Source organism: Vanessa cardui, chromosome 13, assembly GCF_905220365.1.
Source record: "Vanessa cardui chromosome 13, ilVanCard2.1, whole genome shotgun sequence".
Taxonomy (NCBI): Eukaryota; Metazoa; Arthropoda; class Insecta; order Lepidoptera; family Nymphalidae; genus Vanessa; species Vanessa cardui.
The window spans coordinates 6145184-6160629 of record NC_061135.1 but is presented as its reverse complement, the minus strand read 5'-3'; the positions used below and the strand labels follow the sequence as shown (position 1 = coordinate 6160629).

General features: G+C 32.4%; 1 protein-coding gene across 2 annotated transcripts in view; it reads right to left on the bottom strand.

Annotated features, from left to right (window-relative positions):
* LOC124534601 (tyrosine-protein phosphatase non-receptor type 9-like) overlaps positions 1 to 15446 on the bottom strand; it is a 44222-nt gene that overhangs the window by 7126 nt on the left and 21650 nt on the right. For both annotated transcript variants that reach the window (XM_047110531.1, XM_047110530.1), the window contains 3 exons: positions 3936 to 4144; positions 2323 to 2432; positions 625 to 730 (listed from right to left, as the gene is read on the bottom strand). In XM_047110531.1, coding sequence (XP_046966487.1) covers positions 625 to 730; positions 2323 to 2432; positions 3936 to 4144 — 425 coding nt within the window. The remainder of the gene's footprint in view (positions 1 to 624; positions 731 to 2322; positions 2433 to 3935; positions 4145 to 15446) is intronic.

The window sequence follows — 15446 nt, the reverse complement described above, 5'->3', positions numbered from 1 at the left end:
TCTTACTAATGCGGATTTATCCGTTTAATTGAATAGATTATATATTATACGTGTTGTGTATATACGTGTTATATATACACGTGTTATGTATCATCATTACATAGTATAAAACAAAGTCGTTTACCGCTGTTTGTCCCTATGTATGCTTAGATTTATAAAATTACACAACGGATTTTAAAAGAGTTTTTTTAATTGATCATGTGATTCAAGAGGAAGGTTGACATACATATATAATACATACACAATATAGTAGAGAATTACTGAAAATCTGTGAACATTGTAATACATTCTGTAGTATATTTAGTATCAGCAATTACCGTCGTATTCTCGATTAAATCAACAATTCGTAACTTCACGTTTAGTTAATAATATAATTATAACTTGAATCATTGATAATTGCTATCTATAAAATCAATTTCTAATTAGTTCCAGTTAAATTACACAACACTAATCATTCATTTCTCTTTTCTAGAACATGCAATATTTATTAAAACCTTTAATCAATATGTAAAGCACATCATAAAAGCACGTAGGTTAGGTTAGGCATTATTTGTAACATATGGAGTGCCGTGTTTGTATGAGGCACGGTCACGATGGCGCAGAGGGGCGAAGGCCGAGGCTTACCTGAGAGGGCTGGGGTCGCAGGCGTAGGGCGGGTCGCTGATGTGCATGATGTCGGAGCCGTTGTCGAGCTTTGTCATGTCACACGGCGCCTCCGCATCTATTAAACCTGACGCCATATTTGCTTTCAACGCCGAGTACACTATCCAATGATATTCTAATAAACAGATATGTTATATCCATACTAAACAACAGAAAAAAGTGTGACGCGCCGGGGACCGTTTATTTTTAAATTTCGTTAAAAGTAAAAAGGATAGCTTGATAAAAACAATAAGTAAAAGGGATAACTAGATGTTTTAATTACGCAAAACGTATTACTACGTAATTATGATGCACTATAACGTATTACTACGTAAAACGTCTAAAGTCAAACGTCCCAATTAGGACGTTTTCTAGTCTTCACTTTTTGCGCGTTAATAACATATCTGTTTACTAAAACATCATTGACACTATCGATCTTCGTCTCGTATTTTAGGGCCGATTATTACGTAACGTTGAAATATACATACAACAAGGCAAAAATATATCTCAATATTTGTTTAAATCGCTTCTATTTAATTAGATAATTTAAATAGATAAATTCGTAGCGATCCGTTGATATACTTAAATCATATCACGAAACCTACTTAATAATATAGTCTATATTTTTAAGTAGCTTTCGTGATAATCTTGGCGAGCGAAAATGAAAATTGTCTAATTATATTGTATGCAAGAATTTAGTTAATCTTTTAGGTTACTTTCAATATATTCTTTGTTATTAAATTCATTAAGCTGCTCGTACAGAACATGAATGTACATTACAGTATTTTCATCTAAAGAACTGCATTTAAAAGCCAAATTACAAAATATGGTAGGAAACAAATTCTAAGCTTAATTCGCGCGTCACTTTAATACAATGCTTTATATGTGTAACTTATAAAAGTAATTCATAGTTGGAATTTTTTTACACAAAAGGTATTATAATTTTTTTTTGTTTTGTATTTTATAGGTAGGCGGACGAGCATATGGGCCAACTAATGGTAAGTGGTCACCATCATCCATAAGCAATGACGCTGTAAGAAATATTAACTATTCCTTACATCGTCAATGTGCCACCAACCTTGGGTACTAAGATGTTATGTCCCTTGTGCCTGCAGTTACACTGGCTCACTCACCCTTCAAATCGGAACACAACAATACTGAGTACTGTAATTTGACGGTAGAATAACTGATAAGTGGGTGGTACCTACCCAAGCGGGCATGCACAAAGCCCGAACACTAAGTATAATAAATACCATAAATGCTCAAGCTCGCCAAATTACGTACTTTGTATAATTACGCTCGATACGTATAGTAAGACACAAATTAGATGTAGCATCGGAAAATGCAATGGAATGAAAATAAAACCGATTACTGCCAATTTACACAACCAATAGAAATAGCTCCCTATCGCGCCATTCGACGCTATTCGTCGCTATAGATTCACGCGTCAGAGAAAGCAAGTGCATGTAAATCGACGCGTCAAATTGACGAATATATTAGGTCATATGATATTACAAGTTATTACGTTTGTGCAAAGATTATATTCGCGTGAGAAATAAATATTGATAATTTGGGATAGCGTACTCAATTCGCATGTGATCGGTTTTACGAATTTTGCCGATGCGACATCTAAGTTGTGTCGTACTATATGTATGTAGCTCGGTCGAAGTTCAAACTTACCATTTTGCGTTTTGACGTGAGGTATGTGATTACTTATCACATAGTCGTCTATGACGCCGTCCAACTTGGTATTCAGGTTGTTCGTGTAGCAGTTCCTGCAAAACTCCAACCTGAAAGTTTATCGAAGCGTCCTTAATTCGATCAACTCGCACTAACGAACGTCGTTTAGGCGCTGGGGGCTAATCGTTTCGATTTGTGGAAATAGATTTTTGTATTACCTGCAAAAACTAATCATTATACATATCATTTCATTATCGAAAGTGAAATGCGAAACAGTATATACACGTAGTAAAGAAATATTTAAATTTAAGAGAATAAAGTTTTTAAAAATAGACATTATTCGATTAATGATCTAAAAGATTTATTGAATATTATACTACTACCGATATTTCAGATAAATCGGTTGGATCAAACTTAAAATTCAATTGCAACCCACACCAACTAACAGTGCGTTATTATCATAAATATAGAAGCCAAAATTTTTGCCGCAACTTGATATTGCAGAAAACCCATACATGTTATAATATAACAAAACATCAAACTCATACACTCAGTATGCCTACAGCAAATACGAGTACATAGATGGGAAATTGTTCACTCATAAATAGACTTCTATCATAGAAATAAATTTTATAATTTTACCTAATATGGATGGAATAGTGTTTACATTCCAACAATACACACGCACACTATAGACACAAGAGATTTTCCTGTTGATAATATTTTATGCGAATCCAGTATCAGAATTGGAAAATACAATGTCAGCTGACCGATTTGCGGGTTGTACCTACCCAGACGAGTTTTCACGAAGCACTACCGTTCGTAGCGCAAAGTTTTTAATATTCGTATTTTCCAATCAAGTGTTAAGGCTGTGCTAGAAGTGGTTACGACAATAGACCAACGGGGTCAAGTTCGAACCTCATTTTCATGTCGGTACAAGAGCCATCGATTTTTTCACACAATTTTTCGACGAAACTGATAAACATAAGTTGGTTATGAAAATAAAAATGTGTTGGAAATTTCTATCTAGGTCATTTGGTACGATTTGGCAAAGTTTGAAGTTCGTGGACAAAACAGAAACTGTGCAACGTTCAAATATATAGTTTGAGCGAAGCGTTTGTACACATCGCATTAAGGAAAGGAGATGCAACCGGCTTCACAACTACGGCTTACAAACTTGGCCCTCTATGGACATACATCATCAAAATTACACCCAGTGTGCAGTGACTTTTATTTTGATATAGAATTACACTTACTCGTTACTTACAGAGAATTTACAAAATACTTTATAGCAAATTTACTAATTTGGCTTTACTAACTAAAATTCGACCATTATTAAAATATTATAACCCTTTTATTCATTGCAGGCTGGATCTCATTTTTCCTTTTACGAACAAGCACTTCCTATTTAATTACAATGATAACAGGTCGTTATTAGAAGATAATGGTGGGGTCTGTTGCGTAGGCGTATTCCAATTTCCAATTATGTTAATTGTAGGAGGATAAATTGGAAACAGTTTTATTCAAATTCAAAAATGTGACTGGCTAATAAAATGTATTATTTTTGGGAGTTGGTCGTCACAGTTGATGACATATATAGGTGGTGAGGTTACCAGGCGCTGTGGTCGGGCTCCAGGTGTCCGCCCAGTTGTCGCGGAAGGCTCGCGCGCGGCACGTGCACGCCCAACTGTGGCGCGCTCACCGTGTGTACGCGCTCGCGTAACTTCTCACGCACAAACAATCGAAGAATTCGAAACGGCGCCTTGAACCACAGCGGCGCTGTCACTATGAGCACCTTCTTTAATTTGGCTGGATAACCACCCTAGAACAAATCATATAGATAATATCAAACAAAATATTAACTTCTACTGTACTTCACGGATTTATTTACAGAATTGTGTGTAAAGATGATAAATGTATAGCACTTATTTATCTCTTTGATAAATTGAAATAGGTATTAGCCGAGTTACAATTACTTCGACAGTTATACGACATTGTAAGCTTATTTTATTATTTAATTCAAAATGGTCGCAAGACAAAACGATAAACAATGAGTAAGTACTTAAAAATAAATTACCCGTGATTTATTTGATCAAGTTGAATAAATAACAGAAATATTAAAATTATTATTCAAGTATTTAATAAAAATCATTATGGATGAAAAATATTTAGAAGCATTTATATATAATTTATAACGGGACATCTAAAAACCAATAGATATAATAAAATAAATCTATAAATCTACGCTCCAATTGAAAGTAATCTTTGGCAGACTTTGAAAAGGTAGTTAAAGAACTGGCTGCTATCTAGCTCCGATCTCCAAAGGAAATGTGGAGTTGCGTCGTACCAAATACGTCAGCAAAGGAAAATCTCATGTTCCACGTCGGATATCTTTCTTAGAAATGCTTTTATAAAGCGATGTGGTTTCTTCTTAGAGTTCTCTTTACGAGGTAATAGTTCATATGATTTCGAGTGAAGCTTGAGGCTACTTATATTAGACATGAACTATAAATAACTTAATAATTATATATTAATAAACTGTATAGGAGGAAACAACAATAAACAACCAATAGTCTATTAGTTATTACGTCTGAATGGAAACTTACGTATGACTAATGAATGACAATGACAGATTATTGTTTGTGTATCTACTACAGACCACGATTTATCTAGAAAAAAAAAACACAGTAGCAAAAGGTTTCTAATGGGAAATAACAATATTTTGACAAGCTACTTTATAAATATTTAAAAAATCTTCAGATTGTTGTCTGAAGAATTTTTAATATTTAAAAAAAAAAACTTTCTAACGTCCTCCAGTTTTCCAAAAGTATGATATAAAATATGATAATCATCAATTTTATACATTTGTTTTCTATATTTATTATGTACAAAATAGCGCAGATGCGAAAGAATATTAAATGTAATTAATTACCTCTTATTACAACCGCGGCAATCGTATTATATAACTACATAGTATTAATTAAAATAGGCAAAATTATTTTAGCATCGTACCTCACGTACGTAAAACCCAACCTAGCCACGAGCTGATCTATTATTGTTAGCCAAAAAGGCATTATGCTATTCGAATGTCGATAACTCAATTCAAATACTAGAAGCCAACATAATGATATACGACATTATTGTTGATACTTTCTAAAATAAATATTACGAGCACGTTATTAAACAATTGCGATCGGTGTCGTAGTGAGTACGCTTTCGCAATACTACGCTATTCTATGTGAAGCATTCATGAGCTCACTTATTACAAGAACAGACACAACACTATCTTTTAACAATAATTATCATATAGAAAACCATGAACCTGTACAACATTATTGTACTCATAACGAAATCACATTATTTAATTAAATCAATTTGAAACTTGAATGCGGTTGATCAGCTTCAAGAGTTCGTAATGAATCTTCCATAGCAGCGGGCCATGCTCATAAATATTCACGCTCGACGATGCCGCCGATCGGTCGAGGGTAAATGATCTTTTTTGGAATACGAATCTATTCGAACGGGGGCTGTTTTATGTGACTGACATGTCAGTCTCTGTGTACAGACTTCAAAGCATGTAATCAAATTAATTAGAAGTATATTTTTCAAGTGTCAACGCAGCCCAAACATGTCTACGCATAATTTAAATAAAGGACCCGCGTGCTCTCTTGAAACAAACTAAGTCTAATCTATCGTAAATAATGATTATTAACTGAAGTCATATTTTTTTGTCATTTAATCATTATTATATTTTTATTCATAATTTATATTTAATTTGAGTAAAAGCTGGTTTTAGTGAAGAGTGTTTTTAACTGTAAAGCTACTTATAACGTGTAAAGCGTATCGAATTATTAAACATGGATAAGCAAGCAAATCATTAAAGAGCACTATAAAGTAGATTTGAGTTACCACAAAACAGAATAAAATAAATATGAAAATAATAAATAAGAGACGAAATATAAAACTGCGAAAAAATCAAAAAAAATAAAAAGTATATAACTATTATTATCCAGGCAATATAGTCTTTGTTGTTATATTGATGTCTCCGATCCAATATTATTATATGTTAAATAGCCGGAAAGTTTATTTTTTGTAAAAATCCGTAGGCGCATAGGTGACCTTGAATTTTAAGGAAAAAATCTTAGCAACAACACAAAGCTTTACCAAATGAACCAAGCGAAAATGAGATAAATCGTGCAAGATATAAAACCCATTTAAGGTCAATAAAATGGAATATACCCAAGAAACTTTCGGGGTGAAGTCAGACAGGCTCGGGATGTTAAGAAAGGTAGGGGTGCCAGGTCAATGACCTCAGTATTACGCTATGCTCTACGTATGAAATCATGTCTAGTTACTTTCAAAATGTCCTGTATAAAATGAAATATATATCTGGTCAAATCTTATATAGAAATTATTTTAAGTAATAATGACAAAAAAAACTAACACTAATTATTTTAAGCACATGCGGAAATAACATTTAACGTAATACGCAATTGTTATGGAATAGATGAAATAACTAAGAGATTGTATAATTTTAGTAGGATAAAAAAACTGTAAATTGAATAATCGCATATCCATTACTTAACTAAATACTAATTGTTATGTACAAGTTTCGGTTGATGATATGGTTATGAAGTTAAACAACATGCACTTTACCTATTCGTTAAGTGCGTTGGCCCGAGTCTTCCGCGTTGGGCAGACTGCAGTCTAGACATCCCCCGATGACGGCAATGTAGACGATAGTATTATTTTCATTTAAATATCTATTAATACTCTGTCGGGCCATAGCTTTGAACTTTGTTTATTTTACTAAGGGTTCAGTAAATTCGTTCCGTAGTATTTTTGTGAGTATTTTTTTGTCTATGAATTACCTAAATATTTTTTAATTTAAAAACTTAAACTAAAAATATTAGGTGAATATTATTAGAATGAAATTATAGTATTAAAAACATATACTTTCAACTTTTGATTGATGTTATTATTAGGTAAATTAGATTCAAGAGGACACCTCAAGATGGCTGATAAGGATAATAAATCCTAACAACCTGACCCCCTTAACCTCGCTCTTGTCTTAAATTTTCCATTTCAGGACTATAATTTGTTTATGCACATCACAGACAAAGAAATATATTATTTAAGTATCCGTCAGTACTCAAATTTAAAATCTCATTTAATGAATGAATAATATAAAGCATTACTCCACGAAGAATAGCCTGAGGTAGAATGGCAGGGCTTGTGTAAAATAAAAATTTAATGCAGTACCATGTTCACAAATCTCTAGTATCCATTTTTATTTCCTGTTCCGAAATTCACCCGTACCTACTACATTAATAAATAATTCTATCTGCGACCAATACGATTACGTTATTATTTTCAACTTTGTGATACAATTATTATCTGTACAGATACAAGTTCAAGTATTAATGCAGGTGCTGAGAATGAAGAAATAAGAAAAATCACGAGAGCGAAGCGCTCGCTATTTCAAAAAGGGTGTGCACTTTAAATACCCACATTCATTCAATCCGTTGCAGCTGTGCTTCTATACAAAATGATGCTCTTCCGCCAACATTTATGCCTTACAATACCACCAGCCATTTTAGTCTTAATCTATAGTACCTACGTACACAAATAAATCAGTATCGTTTATAGATTTCAGATTACAATTAGAAACGAGCGCATTTTCAGGGTTCTTTTACATACCTTTTAATTTTAACACATTTCATTTCAACATTTTGAAGTCATACGGATTAAATATTTAACGTTTTTAAACAAAAGCCACTCAGTAAAAAATAAAAGAAAACATTTTGACAGCCTTGTCTCATAACTTTATAAAATAATAGAATTTGTTTTAAAACTGTTCTATGGCCTATTTTTAAACAACGCGATATACTTCAAGGCATGATATAGTTCTGTAAAAGCACCCACTTAAGAGCGTCAAAGGGTAAAAGGAGTTCGTCATATCCCATTTCAGCGACAAAAATGAAGGCATTCATGCTTTAAATGAGATCCTTGTGCTCGTGTACATAGCAACTAGTCGCAGAAAAAGTTTGACACTGCTACTTCAAGAAAAAGGAGGTAGACGTGCCATCTCAAATCGCTCAGTAGCAATCTGAATATTTTTTTAACTAAGAAATATTATCTTTTAAGCCAAGTGTGAGCAACGTTTATCAGAAAAACAGAATTACCTTTTTTTTATAAAATGCAGAGACAGCTAAAACTCTTAGCTATTTGCTGATTACAGTGTCAAAGAGATTTCATCGAAGTTGATGAAGTTATTAAGCCAATAGCAAAGTGTCACAAAGACTACGTTGGCCGAGTTCCAACCGATACTGGAATAATGGTATTTCACTTGCGAAATTTTACTTCTCCTAAAATACATCGTTTAGAATAAAGTCATGATTATCGATGTTTAAACCCCTGACTGAATCATTAACACATGGACTCAAATTTATTTTTCTATCTTATTTTATTTACCATACTCAAATTCAAATATTAGATTTACTATATACCTATGTATTAGGAAGAATAACACTTCTTATTATACATACGATTCGCCTACATATATACACCGATTTATCCGTCTGTTACAATTTAAAACTCTCACGTTTATTTTTATAACGAGACCGCAGTAAAGATGACCGACGACATTTGAAGCTTACCTTTATTCTTAGTTATAAAAGTCATCGTGTGGTCCGTCGACCGAACATCACTCAATTTCCAATTACAACGTTGACCTTTAAGTCAAATGTCAGAGAGTTCGATTTTATTAGCGCAGCGCCTACGAATAATTGTAAACACGGAGGAGTTGATTCGATTTATCGATTCTGATATGTTAACATTAACAATTCGATATACGATAAAATCAACCGCAAATAATCTACGTATGTATGTTGAATACATTAATAAGGCGTATTATTCAGTACAAGATTATATTGATGATAAAAACACTTGGAGCATTCGTTAATTTTCATACGGAGTCATTGTACATAATTTTCATACGGAGTCATTGTACGTAATTATGATCATTACATATATCGCAACAGGAACTACTGAGCTTCATGCATATTTTTTTCAGAAGAATCTACATTTCGAACATTGAATTTATCCTGATTTGTAAAATATATTTATTAATTTTTGAAAATTTAGATTACTAACTCATTAAATATAATTTTACATGAATCATTTTATTTACTTGGTAGTTGTCATTTCGAGGTCAAGCATACAAAAATAAAATGGTAATTAAAGATGCACTGTACGTTGTGATTAGATGTAAACAAAATAGTTTTATTGGCGAGCGTAGCTAACAATATTAGTCTTGTCAATGCACGTAAATTAAGTAGCATACTATAAATAGGTAAAAATGTTTTTCATATTAACTAAATGTGAAAAAATAATTTAAGCAGGTAAGTATAAAGAATTAAACAATTAAGGACATTAACCGTTAAAAGGCCCGGCAAAAAATGTTTTTGTATGAATGATTTTTGGAGGTCAAAGATATAATAAATACATTAGGTAACGGTGACATAGCACTTAAAAACTGGAATGAGTAGTAAATTTGACAAAACATTTAACAAAAAAAGGGCACATGATAGCTTTACCCGGTGGTAGGGCCCGTCTGGGTTAAACAACCAACGACTCATCGTGTATCCTATCGCCAAGCAGAAATACTTTTTATTTTTATGTTCCAGTTTGAAGAGTTATTGAGCCAGTGCAGAACAGGCACAAGGGACATAATAACTTTGTACCCATGGTTAGCGAGGTATTCGACACATAAAAAAATAATAAAATGTCTTACAACGTTTTTGGGGCGTCGGGAACAACTTGACATAATGTGGCCAATTTGCCTACATACTTTATAAAAATACAACAACAATAAGTAAATCAAAAACAACAAATATAAAAAGGGTTCTATCAGATGGAAAGTGAAATTAATATTTCTAAATTTCACAAAATTTCCCTTAGTTTACAAAATAATCATAAGTATTATCAGGTTATATAATGTGCGTCTATAAAATCTGTGCTCTCAATAGCAAACGACGTAACTCATGTTACTGGTCGTTGAACAGGCGGACTGTTCCCAATACATAAATAAAATCCTTGTCGCGAGTGTCAGGGTGTGTAAGCGCGTGTTCTATATAATTATGTCTATAGTATAACACTAATTCCTCGAAAAATAACTATTTCAACTTTATGATAAATATTTTGAGCACTTTTATTATACTAATATTATGACTTTGAATATTTATCTTATCTTATTCATTTATTCTGCTAATTACTCACATTTCATACACATATTATTATTAATGAAAATAATTATCTTTCAATAGTAATGCGCAATTTTATCGTAAAAAAGAGATCATCTTATAAAATATTTACTGAAACTTAATCATTTTGAACGGGCACCACATTTTTCTAGCTAAAATCCGGGGATGTAGCGAATGAGTAGGAACTAGGAACCACCGAATTGCATTTTAAGTAACTCTGCACAGTTTGTGGCAACTGTATCCCGCTGAGAATTTTGCTGAGCGATGAATACGATGTTCTATCAACACACTGTTAGCTCGCATGACTGCTTTACATATATGGCGCCTTGATATTTAATATTTTCATATTGTCTAATTTTGAACATTTTGTCATTCTATTTCAGACGGAAATATTTTTTATTTCGACGAATATATTTTAAAAATGTAAAAAAATATATTTAAAAAAATAACAAAAGGATATATTAAAAAAATATGATAGCCATCAAAAGGCAGTTGCTTCCGAGGAAAACAACAAGTTTTAATTACGAGGGAAAACCGTAGCAGATTATCTAAATTCAAGGTTATAGTTTGAGGAGGGTTCGCTAAACGTAACCGGTTTAACCTCGAAACAATAAAATAAGATGATTAATTGAAATTAATTTACGTTATACTTAGTACGAAATAAAATTAATATTTGTTCGTTTATAATTTACATCCTTACGATAATAATATTGAGAACATAGCTGATAATAAATACATGCGATTATTATCGATTTACAAAACAACACTTTTGTTAGATAGTATTAAATTATAACACAATATCAAGGTTATACACGTAACTTTCAATTACGTCATATATGGTAATGTCTAGCAAGTGTTTTAGGGCGAGGTCACAAATGTGTGCTGAGGTAATAATAAGCGAGTCCAGCTATTATGTCAGACATAAGATATTATGTCCAACTGTTAACGTTTTTGTTATGTGTTCTTGGAAATTACTTGATAACTTAGAATAAATACAACAATTATTAAATAATATAATTATACGACAATTATATAATAGAAAATTTGTCTTGGTTTCTAATATTAAAGATTAATTGGTGGTATCTCCTTTTTGTCACTCGTATAGTCTTAATCGAAAAGCCCAAACTTGTGTTGGCTAGATCATAAAATTTTACCCCAAAACCACAACTACTGAGGTAGTTCAGATAAGTATTTTAAAAATACACATAATGTACATAATATTTTATGGTAATTGCTCACCTTTGATCTTAGATCAAAGGCTATGGCTATAGCTATACCTTTCAAGTAGACATGGGGCCTTCGCTTTATGATTGGCTAAGAATGTAGTGCCAATTTGAGAAAGATCAAGATCTTTGGTACAGTACTAATTAAATGTTTTTTTTTTTACATAATTACTCAAACGGTGCTGCAATGTAGTTACTGCTAGTTAATGCAATCTGATGGATATGCAATGTTTCCTTCATCGTCACACCGAAATTGAGAATAAGGTAAAACGTGAGTATAAGGTAACAGTTGTTTGACCTAAATAACGATACACATCGTTGTAACAAACTGATGGTCAGCGATAATTTAGTTCAAACGATAAGATTGAGACATTAGCCTTCAGGGTTAGAAGATAATAAGTCGTATTGGTTACATTAGCTAAGTACTAGCTGATCTTGCGTCTTTACTTACAAATACTTAGCAAGTCATATCTATTTATAAACATGGCTTTTCAAAATAGCACAAATTAAAAATAATAAAAAAAATGTGTTTTATATTTTTTTTGCGTTGATTACATAACATTAAGAATTTAATTAAACACTATAAACGAATAATCGTACGATTGTGTAACACAAATTTAAACTCAGTCTTTTGGGTTAATAATACTAGAATTTTATATTATATCCAACGAAAGTAATTACTAGAACGTACGTCTAATAACGAGAGCATGTCGTATAAAAAGTGATGACAAATAAAATCTTCGAGAGCGATTCTGCTGTGACGTAAGTAGGCATTACTTTGTGAATATAGAACATGGCTGGAGAGCAGACCAAGCAGCGTTATTGACGATCGTCGATATTAAATTTGAATACCAAGTTCCGATTTGTCGCTGACACACAGGGCAGTCAGTAAACCTTTTAAGACTTAAATTAAAAAATAATACATATTTGTTTCGCACGATCGATCTCTATGAAAATAACTCAGGATGATTTAATGATAATGTAATATAGATCTGTTCACTAAAGAAGCCGCGCCCTTCGTTAAATTATCGACATGCATTAACAAACATAATCTAATTTGTATTTATTTTCGCAGTCTTTAATCATATATTAATCATCTCAGGATCAAAGCCATCTAAGCACGAGGGTCACCCATATTAATGCACACTGATAACTTGGTGTGGAGGGTTGCGCCTTTGGGAGCATAGATTTACTTATAATACATTAGTCTTTAAAAAAACAAGAATCTTATGCATATTTTTTTATCGTATCGATCGACCCCTCTTTCAATTTTTGTATTTATTATACAACTTTTGGACTGATGAACGGAACATTCATTTTACATTATACCTTATTCACAATACATACGATGATATACATATATATCCAAAAGAATGGATTACATTTTTGTGCCATTGCCATTGTGTATATCGCTAAGGCTTTACTGAAAACAAGGTCACATTGCTAACGAGAGCACAATTACAACTGTTAAGCACAATTAAATAAGAGGATTTCAAAACTAAACGATAAACAATGTTACAAAAAAGATTGGAAGTTTAGAAAGTAAAACTACTTATTACGCGTTACGATATAAAACACCTTTGTTTAACTGGCATTATTATTATATAATATTAAACCCAATTATAATTTGTTTGCATTTTGTGTTAAAATAAGTAACAACAAATACGTATGCGGTATTAATTATAATTTAATTGAATTTCGCAAGCCTAAGCAATCAAACATACAGTATTATGTAAAGTTTGCAAGTCGAAAACACAATTTAATTAAGAAACAAATCAACGTCTAAGAGTCGCATCACTGACATCAATTTAACAAACAACTTATGAGCATCATTCGGGGAGAAAAGAAAATTACATTTCACATCGTCGAATAATGAAAATACATCTATGAAATACTTTTAAAATTTAAAATTAAAAAAAGGCATGCATTTTATATTTAATAAAGTAAAAAAGTCCTTGAAGCAATGGAGTTGGCGGTGTCCCAGGCTCCCTTTGAAATATGATATAGGTCACGCGTGCCATGAGCTATCCCCGTTCCGCGCTACCAGGTGAACTCTGCCGAGAGCTAGCGCTATGATTTAGCTCACAGTAAGTAAACTTAAGAACACTCTAAAATCATATCATCAATTCAATCCGAATACTAACTTAAGATATAAACATAATATTAGCAGCGCTTCTTAAATAAAAAGTAAGTCTACTGTTTCCGTTGGATAAAGTGATTTGCTTGCGACCCGTGCTCATTTCTTTATGGAAAGAAGCCAAGCTGTAGAAAATATACCCACTTCCGTACAGCTATAATAGTCTCTTAATGTTTTGTTAGTAAAATGGGGTCAGAAGATCACTGCATTATTGCAACATGAGATTGTGTCGGTGAGTGGAATAAGGGATAAAAAAAATAACGAAATGATGGCAGCTGCAGCTCCGACTGGGCCAGGTGCAATATTCACATTACTCAATTTGAAGAACTCTCTTTCCCTAGCGAACATTACAATATAAGAACGCGATCAATTTATTACTCAGAGTTAAGGTGACTATTTTCGTATTTATATTCAAAACTAACATTCGAATTTAAAATATTGTAAAAAATACGACTGTTTTCAAAGTATGTAGTTGAACAATGCAAAATAACTTGTATTCCAGATTAATACATATACATATATATCCGACTTTTTAGGTCAACAAATAGGTATTGTTGTTATGTAAACACAATAGATTCGTGTTTTGCTAGCATGTCAATTTAGGCACTTTGATAAAAATAACATAACAATATGCGGCTATAAATAACATTCATATTCAGACATACATATAAATACTCAAGTCGACCTAAATTAACTATTCAGAAATAACAGATGTAGCTAACCTATATAAACGAGCTAAATAAAATGTCTCTGTGCAGAGTTTACATAGTGGTTTACGAGGCTTAGTATAAAGTAAGACTACTTACTATAATTCCCCTATAAAATGAGCAGATACGAGCAAAGTTTCGCTATGTGCGCTCGTTAGTCATCTGATACAATGAGTGCTCTCGCATCAGCCATGAATGCACCGATCTCATTATGCCGACAGAGTGATGAAAAGCGAACGTCAGCTAACAAAATACGGCACACAAATGGGACGCGCAGCAACCCTATTGTTTCGCGTTTTGTTCTACGTACGGCAATATCAACATATCGGTGGCACAAGGTCGAATATTTTACAACAGCGAAACAAAAAGCGGTCTGATTTTTGAAGATATCGCTCTTATAAATATCGACACTTTGTTGCTGGACTATCATAATATAATGACATTATTTTATGATTGCTTACTCCACTCATAAAAGAGCGCCGAGAGAGTTTCAGTTCGAAATAAAAGTGAAATTATGCAGTGCAATTAAAACAATACAAAGAAACTTTAAGCTTTTGTTTCGAGGTTCTTTCAACCTATTTTATCATCACTTTTATATTTATCAAATCAACAAACACTATTTTAAACCGAAATAATTTTCTAACATAATCATAATTGATATTTATTTCGCTTTGAAGAAACTGAATTATGAATCGTCACCTTTCATAGTACAATGAATAGTAAAGTAAAAGTAAATCGATTGACAAAACTAAATTGAATCGTTAACCGTTCCATGATAGTCGCCAGTCCGTCC